This window comes from Sus scrofa, chromosome 7 (genome assembly GCF_054392235.1).
Source record: "Sus scrofa isolate SSC_HxYL_T2T_F1_AM1 chromosome 7, Sscrofa_HxYL_maternal_Yorkshire_Landrace_v2.0, whole genome shotgun sequence".
NCBI classification, from domain to species: domain Eukaryota; kingdom Metazoa; phylum Chordata; class Mammalia; order Artiodactyla; family Suidae; genus Sus; species Sus scrofa.
The window spans coordinates 12,330,863-12,350,355 of NC_139389.1; the positions used below are offsets into that span (position 1 = coordinate 12,330,863).

Below are 19,493 nucleotides of genomic sequence, written 5' to 3' on the forward strand. Positions count from 1 at the left end.
TCGCTCACCTGGATTTTAGGGAAGTAAAACATAAGTCATGGCAGAAACACGTCAGGGTCATTTTGAAGCAGGAGTTTGACTTCTGAAGCACCTTCCTTGGCGAGTTCATCCCTGCCTCCAATAGCAGTGGGCATGGGGGCACCCGTACTGGAGCCACTTCCTGTGCCAGGGTGGGCGGGGGGCAGAGCCCTTGACTAGATGCCACTCACCTTGGGCTGCTCCACCTGTGGGCTCCCGCTGTGCTTTACTGGTGTCAAGGTCAAGGTCTGGCTCATCACGGCATGCGAAGCAGAGGTTTTTCTGCAATCAGTTTGATGGGTTCAGGTAAGTATCACAGCTATGGGACCCCACATGTGCCAGGGCTGTTAGCATCTAATATTAAAACAACAGGGAAGGCACTGATTCCGACTGCTTTGCCAGACTTGCCCCTGTCCACCCAGCCTGCTCTGGAGGGTGAGGACTCGGTCAGCCTTTTTATCTGGGGCACCAGGCTCAGCTAATCGCTGCTCATTTACATGCCGGTGTTCTTTCACGCACTAGCATTCACAATGCATCAGGACCTCAGCTTTCTTTAAGTCCTAAAAGGAGAAGTCCCCAGACACCTAGCCAAGAAGAGAGTAACAGGAAAGGAGTTACACACCTGTCTCTGAGCTAAGTGACAGCTCCTCGTTGAATGCCCAGGTCTCTTCTGGCTCTGCAGAACCTTACGAATGGAAAGAGCCGACACCCACACATGCAGAGGGGAGCAGAGGGCTTCACCTGCTTGGGGCTAATTACTTTCTGGGGCACCTGCAAAGCCACATCCGAGACTGGGCACAGCACACACCTCTGAGTTTTTAACAGGCATGAACTACAGCAAACACGAACGAACTCTCCATCCTCCGACCCCTAACCAGGCTACAGCAAAATTATGCAGCAGTGTATCATTGATGCCACATGAGCCCAGGAAGCTGCCAAATTCTGTTGAGAAGGAAAATGATCATATAAAAACAGCAAGGTTCATCTAGGAGAATTACACGTGAACAGAACAAGCCAGGACACCAGATACTGAGATATGCCATGTATCAATCTCATCTCAGGCATAACCAAACCTCCCCACTCCTGAAAATGAGTGGGAAAGGCGTTGCCTTAATGTCACCGGCCACCACCCTAAACCGGTGATCAGAGCAGATGAGGAGGCGGCAGCATTGCCTCGTCTCTCAACCAGGACCGGACACAAGGCAAGGGACACGTTTGCAATTGGCACTGTTATTTTATTAGTACGAGTATACTGAAACAATAAACTTGTACTGGTATACAGACAATTTATTTAAAACAATTTTGTTCAAATTTTGAATCAAACATTGTTTTATTATAATAATGAAATAATTTCTACCTAGAAAACCTGCAAGCACCATCAAAGAAAGGGACCATAAAATTCAATAAACAGACTCGAGTGTATCCTACAAATAGACACACCACGATTAGAAAATAGAATATGAATTCTTCCATTTTTTTAATATTTGTTTTAAAAAAGCTAGTGCAAGTACAATATTTTACACTGGAATTACAGAGAGTATGCACGCATATGGAAAAAAGGTTCTCCTGTCACAATAAAAGCTCTTAACTATGTACGCACTTAAAATTTTCTTTTCAGTAAGGTGCAAAACATCATTCCTTCCCTAGTTCTCCTCTGTACTGGCCATGTCAGTCTGATCGTGCCCACAAAGCTCTGTGTGTCTCGTTTCCCTTGGCCGGTGGGAGGCATACACTTGGAAGTGTGGAGCGGCGGGGACCTCATGCTAAAAAAACACAACGATGAGCATCTCAGAGATGGCTCTGGGACCAGGACCCCAGTGGCTAGAAATGAGGACTCCTCTCTTCACCGAAGGCCACCACGCATACTGGCAGGGCGCTACGGCACCCTTCGAGCTGACACTAGTCTGGGTTCACAGGGAGCAAGGAAGGCTGAGGAGGAAGAAACCGCCCCCCCACCCATCCCAAGGCCACAAGGGCAGTATTCACAGAACCGAATGCACAGGTGATCACGTGTCATGTTCACCCACTAAGGAAGTCGCCCCGCTCCTGGACCACATCGTTTCATGAGTCGGTGGTTCGTGGAAGAACCAGCGGGACCTTCCCCGCCCAGCTCGGTAACCGCTCAGACTGGTCATTCCAGAGGACAGTATGGGATCTCGGCAAGGATTTTACTGTAAACAGCGCTTCCAAAGGGGGCCTTGAGACTGGCCACGGAAAAGGAGACCGGCTCATCGGCCATCCAGACAGCAAACGAACAAACTAAAGGGAAAGAAAACTTGGGTGACGTCTCCAATTATCTGCAGTGGAAGACTGGAGTCCTTTCAGAGAAGAAAAGTGGCGGAAATTCGGTATAGATACTACCTATTGGCCAAATGCACTTAATCTTAATACAGCTGAACCATGTGTATGCAAGTCATGAGGATGTGAAAAACCAAAGCCCCTGTTCCCTCCCGCCCTTGCACAGGTGAACGTCAGCTACCAGGAACATGGCATGTCATGGTCAAGGAGGGGCTGAGATTCTGAATTTTAAGAACTGGAGGGGGATCTGCCTCAGTAGCCCCTCAGCTGTCCAGTTTCTGCTGGTTGGCTTAACTTCTGGACAGACTATGACTCTTCTGAGAAGTTACTCCACATTTATTTTGGCCTCTTAATAGTAAGGAAAAAAAAAAAAAAGCAACATCAAACCAAAATCAAACGAGGCATTTCCATTGAAATTCATGCTCTACCCCCCATTGAAATGAGGTATGGGGGGAAAGAAGGCTGAAACGTGTGTGTGTGTGTGTGTGTGTGTGTGTGTGTGTGTGTGTGTGTATGTGTCCTCATCATGAGTCCCGTTTTCTTGGTAGCTAGGATCCCTTGTTTCAAACACTTCTTGTTCAGAATTATATTCTTTGGGTTTCTTGGAACAGGAAGTGCGAAAAATGTCAAACATCATCTCTGAAGAAAAAGGAGTTGCCATGGCTTAAGAGTTTAAACTAAGAAGGGAGCTCAGAGAAGTAACTTTTCAGCATAGGAATGAACAGTATTCTCAAATTGCAGAATACAGAGGTGCTCTTCCTCAGAAGAGGCTTCTATGTAACAAAAACAGGAAGCATAAGTATAGTTGAAGAGCCTCTTACGTACTAATTCTTCCAGGCCATAACCATACAAATCTGATCATTTAGACATGACACATTTCTATATACAAAAAACATGTAACTTTCAACCTTTATGCTTTTTTTTTTTTAATACAAACAAGGTATGAAACTCACTGTTTCAACAGATCCATATCTTTCAAACACTGAATGAATCGTTTCGACATTCATTTTTCTTTTGTGCAATTTTTTAAAACATTACCTGTACTCCTCAAAGTGAGTGCTTCAAAGTTTTTTTTTTTTTTCTTCAGCTTCTCAAATTAGGTGTACATTAAAAAAAGAAAAGAATTTCCCACAAGGTATAGTGCTACAAGAAAAGATCCTATCAGTAAGGTTATATATTTGAAGCGAGGTCATCTACGTCAAAGAAATCTCAGCTCCAGAGTAGAGGTGTGCAAAGAGTTTGGAGTTTCCCTATCAACAGAAACACAACACTGTCCGTGGAAAAAAGAGAGGAAACCAACCCAACACAATGGCATATGCATGTGCTTTATAAAAAAAAAAGTATATTCTCCATATAGTTATTACTGGATGTATTCATAAATTCTCCGTTTCAGAAATTCTGAGTTGCAAACAAAGCCCTCCACGTTGCTTTAAAAACCAACACACACAATCCCCTTTGCTTTCATATCATCACCAAAGAAGCTGGATTGGGCCATGGAGACGACTGGCCCTTTTTTTTTTCACCTGGGATTGTCACGGGTGACTAGGAGATAGGAAGTGCAAAGGGCTGGAGGAGAAAACAGACCTGGGTTTGTTGAGCTGCTTGCAGTTCATGAAACAGTAGTCATGACAACGACACAGCTCCAAAAGCCTGGCCTTCAGTCCCCAGAGCTCTGCTTTTTCACCCAGATCTGAAATAGCATGGCATTAGTGTCTTCAAAAGCATCTGAGATTTTTTTTTTCCTCTATGAAAGAAATAGGTTTCCTTAGTAGTCACAGATGTTAAAGGGTATTGTCAATTGTTTTCTTAAAAAACAAAACAAAACAAAAAAATTCCAGAGCTACACCACAACAAAAATAAATTTTGGCAACGTATTTCAGTAAAGATCAAACTATGTGCAAAGAGTGGATTTTATGATTACTAGGAGCTACTGTTCATCTGGAACATGCAGCATTATATTGCAATCTATGCAGTATCTAAGGAGGAATCCACAAGATGCAGGAAATCCAAACATTCCTTGACGTTGTACAACCCTACTCCAGAACAGCCAAAGTGCTGCTTCTGGACACACCAGTGTACCACACACACGCCAGCCCCGTCCCTGAGTTAGAAGTGTGAAAGGTTCTGCAGAGTTCCTTAGAGGGGAGAAGGAGGGGTGCTGCCACTTCCCGGTGGGAGAGAAAACCCAGCACACTCACCTAACAGAAAACACAGAGGGTCACGGTCCAGAGTCAGAAACGGGATGGAGGACAGCAACGAAGGAAGAAAAGAACCAAATGAAACAAATCATCCCAAACCACACTGGGGGAGTCGGAGAAAACAAAAAGCTAACCGACATAGAAAATGATCCTGAACGGTCCAAAGGAAAACGCAATTTGGATTTCCATTTGAAAAGATTTGAGGTAAATGGCATCCATCTCCCTCTCTCGCCGCCCCCCCCCCCCCGCCCCCAGCCCCCAAGGTGGCCCCGACAAACTGAAATAATTCTTAAAACATTCTAAGGAACAGTCATTTGATATATGTAGAAATCCCTAAAAAGAGAGGTTCTTGTTTGTTGGTTAATTATTATTATTATTTTTTTCTTTTCGCCCTGACTAATTTCTTGGTGATTGTGTTCCACTGTAAACGCAAAAGGCCTGCTGTTATTAGTCGAAAAAGGGAAACCAGGAAAGAGAGAGAGAACGAAAGACGGGTTCGGTGAATATTGCAGAGTGGACACAGTACGAGGCACACAGCTGATCCTCGCAGGCTGCACGGCACCGAAGAATTTCTACGCCTGCCCTGTCAGGTCTGCTACGCAGGGGTGGTGACAAAGGCTGCTCTGGGAGCCTCGGGGCTCACCAACGTCTGCAAACAAGAGGAGGGCCCCGTCCTCGGGATGGTCTTCCTATTTGAAGAGAAAGCTGCCACAGAGGAGCGGTGACCAGGGTGCGCAGGGGGCCCCCTCCACAGCTGCTGGCCGGGTGCCCGGAGCGTGCACAGCAGGCCACGCTTCCTGCCTGCGCGCGGAGGTGCGGCTCCAAGTCCCAAGGACACAGGGAGGAGGAGGAGGGGGCTGCCCGCTCTCGGAAGAGACCGTGGACCGTGGGTGGATCCTGGCTCTATGGCTCCAGAGTGCGTCTTACAAAGGCCTCTGCCTCCTCCCTCCACGTCCACCATTCCTCGTGCTGGTGGGGGGAGTGCCGTTCTCCCCCTCCATCTCCTTTGCTTGCTCTTTCTGCAACACGGCCAGACACATGGGGCGCCGCAGAGCACCCCGCTCCGGGCCTCGGCATCCGCGGCAGGGGGAACGCGCAGCAGGAGGCAGTCCCCTTCTTGGCTCCTTCCTTCCAGCCCTTCTCTGGCCAGGACAGGAAAGATGGACCGAATAAGGAAAAACCCCAAAGGGTCTGAGCTTTCTCTAGAGCACACGGATTAGACGCTATTGGCACAGAAAGTATTGCACATGCTAAAGAAGCAGGAACGTGAAATGGGACAAAAGTTTAGAAAGAACCAATTATTTGATAATTCCTATACCTGAAATAGAAGCACAAACATGATGATGATGTTTCTATTGCTCCGAACCATGTACATGTTTCCCATTTTAGTGTTGGAGGTGTGGATCCAGTTAGTTCCATACTCGAAAGAAGCCAAAAGGTGATGATGGGTGTTTCTCCGAGGCCACGTGAGTTGCTGGAATTAGTGGTACAGCTGAGGACAAAGTCTATATGGCAGCCCCGTATTCCTCTTACCATCAGAACAAAAAGAGAAACAAAACCTAAGAATTGCAAGTGCCCTGAGCAGAATATATGGAATATTAAGCAAGTTCTCTAAACAGAAACATTAAAAAAAAAAAATACAGCACTAAGTAAGCAGTGTGACTGCAAGAATGGACTCACCCAGCTCTCTGCTAGCATGCTGAGAAGGTAATAAAAATCAAACAAAGTCCAGGACTGGTTCTAGCTACTCTAAATCTATGCAAATGTTTTTGGTACACCCCAGAAAATGGTTTACAAAAATCATTAGTTCTGCTGAGAGCTAGATGTGAAGGAATACTAGAGAGCCAAAAAAATGGGTTGACATTAGAATTTTTTTTTGTAATTTGGAAAATGGAAAAAAGTACGATTCTCGATGGTAAAAGAAAGATTAAGTATTTGTTCAGATTCATTGCAGTCATTCCAAGTAAGAATATTTGAAATTTTCTCCCTCCTTATAATAAAAAACTTTTTTTAAAAAGCACTTTAAGATACACACTCAAAACCCACAAACAATATTTCAGATCTCTGGGAACAAAAGGTTTCAACTGTGAAATATACTTTCTGGGTTTGTACCAAACATTATATCTTGATTTGATTTCTGATGGGAAAAAAAAGTCATTCTGAAAATAACATTCATAACAACGACCATAACGTAATTGGTTTTTTTTTAAAAAAAAAAAAAACAAAAAACAAAACTTGCTTACATATATAAATGTCTTTATGGAAAACTCTCTCAATGAATCTGAAGAAAATTCTCAGAGTTGTCCTGCTAAGACCTGGTTTTATGTGACAGATGCGGTAGAAAGACCAAAATGGATTTTTGAAAGGAACATAATGTTATAAAATGGCCTAGAGTTTAGGCAGGTTAGAAAGTAATTTTGCTACATTTATTTATGCTCGTTCAGTCCCCCAAACCTTTCCCACAATGTTATTGGATAAAAACTGCAGGAATATCACACAAATTATAAACTCAAGATGTGCAAATCGCAAGGTTCTTTAAAAGTTCATCTTAAAAAGAAAAACACTGGACAAAAGTGAGTATTCTTTTTTCCATCCCTTTCCTCTCAGTTCCTCTGCCAGCTCTGCATATGCTTTTAATTCTTTCTCAAACATCAAAGTGAAGAGTGCCTCCTAGCAGGCTGTACTTGTGGTCATTCATTGTCACATACTAGTTCATAATTCACATTCATCCCTTTAAACCACATTGAAACTTTCAAATCTTGCTCCGTGAGAAACTCTGCAGAGCTGAAATGTAGTTACAGTGTTGGAAAAAAAAAAAAAAAAAAAAAAAAAGAAAGTAACTGAAGTTTTTTTTTCTGTTTTTCTTCCCAAAGAGTTTAAAGTGAGATACAGTACTTGTTGAATGATAGACCAAGATGCTTGGTAATAAAGTGTGAACAGCATTTTAAGTGCTTAGAGATAGTAATATATATATGCTCATCTTCAAAATCTAATTCCTCATGTCACACTGGAATCTGAAAAAAGTGGCACCCGAGTTGTCCATAGTCATGAACTATAAACAGTACTAGAGTTAAAAGACAAAAGATTTGCAAACCGGACACGAAGAGCTTCCTGGGCTCTCTTGAACGGCAGTTTGCGTCTACCTCTTGGGAGGGAAGTCATTGCAATTTAACCTGATTGGTTTTCCTAACACTGCACAGAGACCAGAGCGGGTGTTCACTCTCCCCCACCCCCGCTGCCCACCCACCCCCCCAACCCCCCCAGTGGGGAGCGATGCCAGCGGAGGCTGCCCTGCCCGCCACGACGCCCCGGAAATATCACTGCACTCGTAAAGCAGAAACGAAATCCCACGGGTGGCAGTTGCTCTTTAAAAAAATATCAGTGCAGTCAGGCCCCATAGGGGGAAATATATATCTCTAGGATTAAAAGTTGCTTTTATTGTAAAATATGTTGGAGGAAAAAAAAAAACAAAAACAAAAAAACGTTCTTTTACACGGTTAGCTTTCCGTCTGCTGTCTGATGCCTCTCTGGGATGCCCCGAAGCTGGGGTCCTGATGTGGATTTTGCATGGGAGAACCTCCTGAGGACATTCCCCGGGACCTCCAGTCCCGTCTGAGAGCAAAGAGGGAGGCAGAGGGCGGCAGAGAGAAAAGAGCCCCGCGCTCGGCCCGGTGGCACCCCAGCACCCCCACAAGCACGCGCCCCCACCCCGCCGCAGCTCCCTTCCTGCAGACCGTCGTCCTGAAACTGGTGGAAGTCAGCGCCCCTCGGGTGCATCTGTGCCTCTAGAAAAGGCAGGTGCCGTGGGGCCACCTTCATTTCCACCAGGATGCGCGCCCGGGGCCTGGGCTGCACCTGCCCTGGCCCCCAGCTGCCCACCCGCCAAGAGACACGCGTGGGAAAAGCATATGCACCGTCTCCTGCCCAACACCAGCTGTAACTCTAATGACAAGGTTATAACAGAAACCTAAAGGAAGAGGATAACATGTAAATACTGTGTTATTAAGCCTACAGTACAGTAATCTGGATACAAATGATAAAGGAGGGCCGATTTCCTTTCCCCACGCGGCCTCTACTTGCCTACATTAGAGCGGCCTTCGATGCAAATCTTAACCTCCTGAGAAATGAGAGAAGGCTTAGGAAGAGTCAAAGGTGGCTCGTCTTCCGACTTCTCCAGTTTGCGGGACTCCGGCGCCGACCACCTCCTCTTCCTCGTGGCCGCGGGCTTGCTGGGTTCGATTTTGGTGAGCAAGGGGGCGGCAGGCAATCCTATCTTTTCTGGAAACTTCAGTTCGCCGTTCTCGGAGAGCATCTGGGCGCCTCCCTGATTGATCCCGTTCTCCTGCTCGGCATACCTGTGTCTACTGCCCGCGAGGCCGTCGGTCTTTGAGTGTTTCAGCAGGACGCTGGCAGGATCCACGGGCTGGCCCTTTTTAACAGAGCCGTTCTTCAGGTTTTTGAGGGTGAGTGAGATACAGACATCCCCAACGGAGAGTTTGGAACACGGCAAATCAAAGAGCTGGCTGGTTCTCTCTGGGCAACAGGATGACCAGCCCTGTCCAAACACAAAAAAAGGATACTCTACCAAAACTTCCACGCTGACCTGTGGAAACAGGGAGAGACAGGGAGCGGGGTGGGGAAAGGGGGGAAAAACATGAAGACATTTCATTCCTGTTTGATTTGATATACACCTGTTCACAAACATACACACGCATAGAAGGCGAGTGGAAAAAAAATAAGACAGTTGCACAAACCTCTTCCACCAACACGTGCCAACGGGGCACTTCATTTTCTGCCAGATCTGGACTTACCCAATACAGATGTTGGGGAGAAGCCAGTAACAGTTGTTCAGTATTCAAAATACTGTTTTACTGTGTATTAGCGCTATAGCTGGTCTCTGTCAAAACAAAGTTGACACCACCCCCCCAGGAAGACGGAAGAGCTACTTAGGGTTCAGTGCTGGGCTTAGCCCTGCACATGAGGTCCCTTTGAAGGTCTGGTCTCATGCTCTACGAGCCCACGGCAGAGATGCTATTCTCACGGATGACAGGGCTAAATAAGGATCAGAGTTAGACTGTGTTAAGCTCCGTGAGCTACATACTTAGGTGTTTAGCACTTGTGGCCCCGGCCCCTAAGAGTACCTAGCACATGGTACATGGTTGAAACATAATATTTATTGGGTAAATAAATATGTACTTTAGGAATTTAGGGGGAGAAGAATCCGTGACGGCCGGAGAAAGCAAGGAGGGCTCCTAGGACCCAAAGGATGGGCAGGATTTGGGGGGAAGACACGGCTGGGTAGATGGTGAAATGAATACAGACAGCTCCAGCGCTCAGCCCAGCTACACACTCAAGCCCCAGGTACTCAAATCCATCTCTTTTCTGTTTGAAAAACAACTATCGGAAGCCAGGGAAGCCGGGTATCCTTTTAATAGCTGCTATTTTCTCTGTGCTACCATGTGCCGCGCGCTGTGATAAGGAACGCGCTGCAAACAGCGGTCCTGGTCTCAAAGGAGTTCCTAATCAAATGGGCAAAAAAGGCACAGGAACAATCACCTCCGGAGGATGTGGCAAGTGTGGTCACGGGGCGGGGTGGTCACGCATGGCGCTGGATTAAGTTGTTGGAGGGCAGAGGAAAGGCATGGAAGAGGCGGGTAAGGAAGGCATCCTTGATGAGGGCACACTGTGCTGAGTTTTAAAAAATAGTGGGACTGGAAGAGAGGAATGGGTACAAGGAAAAGGTGTCCCTGGAAGCAGGGCTGTGTGAACAAAGGCAGGGAGGTGTGGGTGCGCGGGGATTTGCGAACGGTGTGATGGAAGTCTTACCACTGTCATTCCATCAGGGTGAAATGCATTTCAAGTTTGAACAGTTTCATTTTCATGGAAATTTATTATGTTCCACTTTATGCTATGTATTAAAAAAGAGAGCAAACCATAAAGTAATTTTAAACAGTCACGTTTTCAATGGTTTTTTTTTTTTAGGTGCAGCAGGCTAGGTAATTTGTACCAACCTTCCTGCTGAGGACAACTAAACACTCTGAACAAAAAACCAAGCAAACTCTGGACCAAATGTAAAAGAACTATTTTTTTTTTTTTTTCCTGATGGCAGTAGCCAGAAAATAAGACAGTAAAAAAAATCACTGGCTTTTGATCAGGAAATGATGGCCAGAGATTTGAATGGTGGTGGTGCTATTTCCCCCCAAGGGTATTAGTAGATTCCAAAGTGGGGAAGTTAAGAAACTGAGTGGGCTTTAAGTAATCTCAAGAGCATGGGGGTTACGTTTCAGGGGGCAGGGAATGGAGTTCAGCAAGACATGAGGGTGTTCTCCAGTGAACTGGGCACTTCGGGGCTGGGACCCCCCAAAAGCACTGAAATCTACAAGTAAGGTGAAACAGAAGCAGACAGGCCCTCTCAATGTCTGAAGCTCAGATTTTAATCCTCTTTGTCCCTAAAATTGGATTAAAGTCTTGAATTGTTTCCACAGTTCAAGAAATTTTCCAAATAAAAGATGTTCCATTTTTAATTGGGAGAAGGTTCCCGAGCAGCTGAGCTGAATAAAAAACCAGTAGAAAGAACAGGTAATATAAACAGACCCCCAGTGGCTTCTGATACGGAGTCATCAGATACAGACTTTAAAATGACTATGTTTATAATATTTCAGATTAAAGACAAATGAGGATTTTGATAGAGAACTAGAATCTATTTTTAAAAGATCCATGGAAATTCCAGATGAAAAAAAAATACTAAAATCAAGAATGCAATGGCTTTTCCCACAGAATAAGCACAGTTAAAGAGAGCATTAGTGGGAGTTCCTATTGTAGCACAGCAGAAACGAACACGATTAGGAACCAAGAGGTTGCAGGTTTGATCTCTGGCCTTGCTCAGTGGGTTAAAGATCCGGTGTTGCCATGAGCTGTGATATAAGTCGCAGATGCGGCTCGGATCCTGCGTCGCTGTGGCATAGGCCAGCAGCTACACCTCTGATTGGACCCCTAGCATGGGAACCTCCACATGCTGCGGGTGTGGCTCTAAAAAAATGAGAGAGAGATTGAATTTTTTTTTTCTTTTTGTCTTTTGTATATCTATCTATCTATAGAGAGAGTCTTTTTAGGGCTGCACATGTGGCATATGCAGGTTCCCAGGCTTGGAGTCCATTCGGAGTTGCAGCTGCCGGCCTACACCACAGCCACAGCCACGTGGGATCCAAGCGGCATCTGTGACCTACACCACAGCTCATGGCAACACCAGATCCTGAACCCACTGAGCGAGACCAGGGATCAAAACTGAGTCCTCACTGATACTCGTCAGGTTTGCTACTGCTGAGCCACGATGGGAACTACTAGAATATCTTTAAAGTACTGAAGAATAAGAAAGAATTGCCGACCAAAAATTCTACATTGAACAAAAAGATCTTTCAAGAATGAAGACAGAGACATTTTTCAGACAAGCAGTAGTTAAGACAATTCACCATGAACAGATGTGCCCTAAAGAAAATACTAAAGAGTCTTCAGGTAGAGGAAAAACGACTACAGATGGAAGTTTGCAGATGCAGGGAGGAGCAAAGAACAATGAAAATGGTAGGTAAGTGAGTAAATTAAAATAATATCGTGGTCCCTCAGGATCCACAGGAAACTGGCTCTAGGACTCTTCATGGATGCCAACATCTGAGGATGCTCAAGTCCCTGTATAAAACGGCCTAGTATCTGCTGATAACTTGCACACATCCTCCTGTATCCATCAGATCATCTCTACTCTACTTATACTACAATGCAAACGGTTGCCTGGTGTGGGGGAAATTCAAGTTGTGCTTTTTGAAACTTTCCCGAATTTTTCTCCCATAAATATTTTCAGTCTGTGCTTGGTCGAGTCCACAGATGCAGAAGCCATGGACATGGAAGGGCAACTGTTATTGATTAAACACAATATAATACCTACACTGTTCTGTTGAATTTATACACAGGTACAGAAATACCTAAGTAATTAAAACATCCCACTTTAAAAGTAGTAAATTTCCGTGTAATTTCCATGGATTATGGCTTTCCTATTTATCTTACTTTGCCTTTTTTGAGAACAATGATCGAGCTAGTTCTAGACACGCTTCCTGAATGATACACTTTATTTGCTCTAACGGAGGCATAAATGTTTTTAGAACAACTAAATGAATTTATACGGAAGCCTATTACTGTAGTGTGTGTGTGTTTGTGTGTGTGTGGACACGAGCTCATATAAATGTATTATCTGGGGAAATTTTCATTTTTCTGGGCTATTTTAATGATGCAAAGAGAACTAAAAATTTTTGAGTGTCTACTCTCTGTCAAACCTTCAGGAACACACTTACAAAGAGTATTTTGTTTAATGCTCATAATGTACTAGTGAAAAGTCCTGTTGTTCCCATTTTACAAATAAGGAACTATAGTTTCAGAGAGGTTAAATCACTTGACTAATGTCATGGCTATAAACTGATGCAGCTGGGATTTAACCCCAGTCTTTTTGGTCCCCAAACCCATTTTCTTTTTCCTATGTTGCAGTTCTCTGCGCCTGGGAACAAAGGCATTATGATACCACCAGAAGAGATGAACTTCATGTTCCCACTACCCCACCAGTGATGGATGTTACATGAAATAAATTGGATCCAGTGACCTGAGGTCGTGGATTTTTTTCATGATGCAGAAAACAGTGAACGAGCATCAGCCTTACATCTTGACCATATAAGTCTAGCCTCTATACATGGGAGGATGGACCTGGAGCCGGCTCCATAAATCCTGTCATGAACCGCTTATTTATTTATTTATTTATTTTTCGCTTTTTAGGGCCGCACCTGCAGCATATGGAAGTTCCCAGGCTAGGGGTCGAATCGGAGCTGCAGCTGCTGACCCACGCCGCAGCCACAGCCACGCCTGATCCGAGCCTCGTCTGTGACCTACACCACAGCTCACAGCAATGCCAGATCCTGGGACCCACTGAGCGAGGCCAGGGATTGAACCTGCATCCTCATGGATACCAGTGGGATTTGTTTCCACGGCGCCACAATGGGAACTCCCTGTCGCGAACCTCTTAGAGCCATTAGCATCCTATGCTGAGCAGAAAGAACAAGTCCTACTCAACCGGGGACTGCTCAGCGTCTTTGTCTAGATGATCCCCTACTCTTGGGACGAATCTTGCAAACAGACAGCCCAACACCTACGAACAGACAGGTTCTTGCTGTGTGAGCCATATTATACACACTTCTCAGAGCAGCCGATATTCACGTTCTGCAAATAACTACTACTGCACAAAATCTACCTGAAGATTTTTGCATGGTGCCAAGTATCTGGTGACTCATCAGGAAGAAATGTCTTCAAGGCCTTGGTGATTCCGTAAGCTATGATGTAGATGCAGACGTTTCTTGCTGTGGATACCATAACCTTTGGGGGCATTTTAAAGGTCCTTCCTGACTCCCTCATCTCAAAACTCCAAAGGCAGGTCTTCGAATTCAAGGCTGTGAGGTGGTTGATAACTCGAACAGCCTAGCTAAAAATTCATGAACATAAAGTAACAGGGAAGAGTGAAGAATATTTGAGAAAATACTCTTCACTGAAAAAGAGCTGATGATAATGGGATTTATTTTAACCTGAATTCCTAAGAAAATCTCCACCACTTCAAAGGCTCGCCTTTGGTTCCTTTCTCCTATATTCCAGCTTTGTCTTTTCCCAAAAGAGCTCTGCCATCCTGAGAAAAGATGCCACACCCTCAGCCAGGCCAACACCTATGAGGAGGAAAAGGGAGTTCCTTCTGTGGGGCAGTGGGTTAAGAATCCAACTGCAGTGGCTTGGATCACTGCAGGGGCACGGGAGTTCAACCCCTGGCCTGGGGCAGTGGGTTAAGGATCTGGCCTGGGTCGCATGCAGCTATGGTATAGGTCGCAGCTGTGGCTCAGGTTTAGTCCCTGGCTTGGGAACTTCCATGTGCCACAGGCGTGGCCATAAAAAAAGAAAAAAAATTAGGAGCAAAAGATTCAGATAATCTCATTACTATAAGCAGTGGGCGGGGAGCTCAGATCACATGTTATTTTTCTAATTATTCCTCTTCAAGAATATTTACCTCCTTCTCAATTATGTAACCTCAATTACCTAGATAATACACTTTTTTGGGGGGGGGCAGGATCTGCATATACATGAACTAAAATAAGTTATTTTCCTTTCTTTGGTGAAAGTTTTTTTTTCTTTTCTTTTCTTTTTACCATTTCTTGGGCTGCTCCCGCAGCACATGGCGGTTCCCAAGCTAGGGGTCGAATCAGAGCTGTGGCCGACGGCCTACACCACAGCTAATGGCAACACCAGATCCTTAACCCACTGAGCAAGGCCAGGGATCGAACCCGCAACTTCATGGTTCCTAGTCAGATTCATTAACCACTGCGCCACGACGGGAACTCCTTTCTTGGGTGAAAGTTAAACTCTTGTTGCACGTATCTCAAGTCAAGCACACTAAAGCAGTCATAACACATCTATTTTTATTTCATAATTAAGTCTGTCAGAAGGACATAAACATTCTTAAAGGTTAACTGATTATTAACAGTTAATGAAGAAATCAGACTGAGGGATTTTTCCGTGCAAATATACATGGTTGGGTGTGTCAGCTTGAAAATCCCTTGGACAGAAGTGTTATCTGCCTCAAAAGATGCTGTCAGTGCCAACGGGTACCATCCTGAAGGCGAAACAGATGGGGGACTTTTGGACATGATGTCACTTTTTTTTTTTAACCTTTTTATTTATTTTGCTTTTTAGGGCTGCGCTCGTGGCACATGGAAGTTCCCAGGCTAGGGAAATGCAGCTGCAGCTTCTGGCCTATGCCACAGCCAGGCAGGACCCAAGCTGTGTCTGTGACCTGAACCACAGTGCATGGCAGTGCCGGATCCTTAACCCACTGAGTGAGGCCAGGGATCAGACCTGCATTCTCATGGATACTAGTCAGATTTGTTTCTGCTGAGCCACAATGGGAACTCCCCATGATGTCACTTTAAACCAGGAAAAATGAGTCTCAATTCCTTGAACCTGAGGTCCACGTAGGCCTCCCGCTGGTACTGAGAGCTTCGACATATTCTTAAGTGTTCACATTCTAGGCTGCAGTGTTACCAAGGCTCAAAATTTAACAGTGAGCACCTGCTACGTGTTCGGGACTTATTGTTTAAGACCTGGTCCTGCCTTTAATGAGAAACCAGAACTTGCATGCAAAACCATAACCACCACCATATGGTGGCAACCATGTTATCTGGTGATGCCCACTTGGATATCTATTAGCAGCTCAACCTTAATGCGTCCCAAGTAGACCTCCTGATGTGGTCCTGCCCTCTGGTGCCTCCTGTGTTCCTCCCCACCTCCAGGAACATGGCATCCCCCATTCTTTCAGCGTTCAAGTCAATGGCCCAGGCATCCAGTACCCAAGGTACTCAGATCCTTCTCCCCACCATGCACATCCAAATCGTGAGCAAATCCTATCACTCTTCTAAATACATCGGGAGTGAGACCACTTGTCACGGCCTCCATCGCCACGGTCCTAGCAACTCCACCTTCTCACTGGGAGAAAAAGCCACCATGAACGAGCCTGGCGTGGTCTTTGTGTCGCCGTCCTCCCGGGAATGTAGGGACACTGGTCCCCTTGCTGGTCCTTTCACTCCCAAAGGCACTTGTGCCTCTGGGTCTGTGCATCTGCGATTCCCTCCTTTGGGAAGGGAATGTTTTATTTTCTTGACTTAGCTACTTGTCTCTCTCACCTCTTCCCAACAACTCCCCTAAGACTGTCTCTTCCATGGGGGCTGTGCTACTGTCTGGTTTGCTCCCTGTTTTATCCGCAGGATGCAGAATACTGCCTGGCCTGTAACAGGTGCTCAGAACAAATCTGAAAGACTGAGCTCAGGGTTTGCCTTCAGAACGTCCAAACATGGCAATGGCATGACTGGCCAACAGAGGTCGATGTTGAGACGCTGGAGAGGCTCCGCCTGGCCTGGCTCCCCACCAGCCAGGGATAAATACGGCTTGTGGTCCCCGCCAGGGAGAGAAGCAGGGCCTTCCTGGGTGATGCTCACCCCCTAACAGGTGGCCTTCCGGGCTCAGCCATGGCTGCCTCGCTCCCCACACCGCTGTCAGATTCTGAGCTTATCTTGATTTTCCCTGCCTCTGTACTCTGTTACTTTCAATCCTGAGGTTCCTGTTCGCTCTTTGGGCTGTGCTAATCATTCCTTTTATGACCCCATCAGAGTTCACGCAGTCTCTGATTGAACCCCCGTGAAGATACATTCACAGAGGCCGAACCGCAGAGAAGGGAAGCCTGTTACATAACTCCTGACAGCTCGACACGCCCCCCCCCCCCCACTTTTTCATCCCATAAATACCTCCTTTTCCAAACACTTAAAGCAGTCTGGAGGATAAAATGGGAGCAATGAATAGCCTTTGTCCTGCTGTCAGCTTGAGGCCCCTGTCTTTCATCTCTGGATGCCCCTGGTCCCTCTGTCTTTCAGGGGTGATCACCTCCCACATCCTCCTGGGCCCTTTCCTGCCCTCCCCCTGCTGCTGCCAGCACACCCATCCCTCGCTGCCACTCCTAAGGGAGATCTGCCTTTCCCCTCCCTCTCTGCAGCCCCGCTGAACCAACCCCTCTGAACCCATCGCCTGCAACTTCCACTCAGGCTGGAGAAACCAAGACAGAGGCAACACATCCTCCCTTCGGGGCTGAAAATTATTGATTCAATGTCACCTTCCTGATCTGGCAAATGACCGGCTTTTACGTTCCTTCTTAGCTCTGAAGTTCAGCAAAAAAATCCCTCTAGATACTTAGTTAAGGACTATTGTATCTAAATACTGTATACATATACACATATTTATGCTGTTTGGTTGTATTTTTCAACCAGAGATTGGTGCTATGTCTCTATACACACATATGTACATGACGCCAAAAGCAAGAGATAAAGAAAACGAAACGTCTGTTGTTTAAAACTGCCTCCCTTTTCCTTCACGAGAATCCCTGTTTTCACAAATGTGAGGGGCATCTGTTTTACAAAACATTTTTTTTTTTTTTTTTTTTGCTTGAGCATATCCCAAATGTACAAATTCTGCCCAGATCTGGGAGCAAGGACATTGCTCAGAAGCTGGGTTTCAGTGACCACGTCCTGCTTTTGGTGAAACAATTATACTGAGAATTCCTAGCTTGGTCTTCTGGTCCTGTTTTACCTGCAGAGAAAAGCCAATCTGCTTCCTTAAGGCCAGTCTGCACGACTATATCCTCCACAAGCAGAAAATCTGAAAATCCTGGCACAAGGATGGAGGGGCGAGCGGACAGACCCATTTCCTTCAAAAACCATTAAGAAAAACAGGCATGCCTTTTCCGTCGAGGGGAAGCGTATCTGTGAGTGTGCTATTTAAAACATTTCACCACGTTCACGCTAAGCCTGACTCAGTCTTTGGTGAAAGCATTTCAGGCTGTTCATTAAACCCACATCCCAGGGCAGAGATGCGTCCAAACACAAGCCCCCTGTGACGGATGAGCTGGCTGCTTCTCACACTGTCGCTTGGCTCCCAGAGCCTGCACTGCAGGGAGGTCCCGCTGGGATGCTTGGCAGGTGACCAGGGCAGCTCTGGGGCACATGGTCTATCTCGCAGCCCTCCTCCCCTGGGGTCTGCAAAGGTGTGTCTTCAAGAACAATGGGCAATTATTCTGTGCTACAAAGAAAGGAGCCCTCAAAGCCACGAAAAGTCTTGCAGGCACCTTAAATGCACATTGAGGGGTGACAGAAGCCAGTCTGGAAAAGCTACATACTGCAGGAGTCCAGCTGCATGACCGTCTGGACAAGGCAGAACCACAGAGATGCAATCAGGTCCGTGGTTGCCACGGGGGTGAGGTGGGGGTGGGGAGTGCCAATAGGTGAGGGCTTTTCAGGGTGGGAAAACTTTGTGAGACACTGTAAGGCTGGATACGTGATCGCACCCCTGTGTCAAAGCCGACTGCACGTGGAGCGCAGAGTGCATCCCGATGCAAAGTACCGAGCTCGTCAACTATCACAGATGTACCACAAAATGCAAGGTTTTAATAGCGGAGAGCTCTCGGGGTCTGGAACTCTGTACTTTCTGCTCCATGTCTTGTAAACATAGAACTACTTTCAATGATAAAGTCTAATTTTATTTTCATGGCCACACCCATGGCATATGGAAGTTCCCAGGCCGGGGACTGAATCCCAGCCACAGCTGTGACCCACGCCGCAGCTATGGCAACACCGGATCCTTTGACCCACTGGGCCAGGTGAGGGATCAGACCTGTACCTCTGCAGCGACCCGGGCTGCTGCAGGTAGATTCTCAACTCACGGTACCACAGCAGGAACTCCAATAAAATATAATTTTATTTTACTTGTGTCTTTTTTTTTTTTTTTTAGGGCCACACCTGAGGCATATGGAAGTTCCCAGGCTAGGGGTCCAATCAGAGCGGTAGCCGCCAGCCACAGCAACGCGGGATCCAAGCCGAGTCTGTGACCTACACCACAGCTCACAGCAACGCCGGATCCTTAACCCACTGAGCAAGGCCAGGGCTTGAACCCGCATCTTCATGGATGCTAGTTGAGTTTGTTAACCACTAAGCCATGATGGGAACACCTAATTTAAAAAAAAGCTGTAAACAATAATCATCTAAGAGGATCTTCAATGACACACGTAAGATTCCCAAGTCGGGGGCACATATCACACACAAGCTAAAGGAGAGCATTTTTCTTCTTTTGGGGGGGTCATGTGGAGAATATACAGACTCGCAAACGAAAATGTGTTTGATAACGTTTCTCCTCTGGAGCCTTTCCGGCACTAGAGTTGAGAGAATTACCACCAATAACTGGACCCCAAGCCCAGTAATGAGCTTTGCATCAAGGGCAGCCACTATCTAGTCTTTGACTCATTAGGGCTCATTTCCACCAAGCCCCACACGGAAAATGTTTGGCAAGTCGGTTTGCCTTGGCTGCTAAGGG

The 19,493-nt window shown here is 46.1% G+C and overlaps 1 protein-coding gene across 2 annotated transcripts in view; it reads right to left on the reverse strand.

Moving 5' to 3' along the window:
• Nucleotides 1-1,232: 1,232 nt before the first annotated feature.
• ATXN1 (ataxin 1) overlaps nt 1,233-19,493 on the reverse strand; it is a 417,087-nt gene continuing 398,826 nt past the window's right edge. For both annotated transcript variants that reach the window (XM_021099771.2, XM_021099776.2), the window contains one exon: nt 1,233-9,117. In XM_021099771.2, coding sequence (XP_020955430.1) covers nt 8,587-9,117 — 531 coding nt within the window. In that variant the 3' untranslated portion in view covers nt 1,233-8,586. The remainder of the gene's footprint in view (nt 9,118-19,493) is intronic.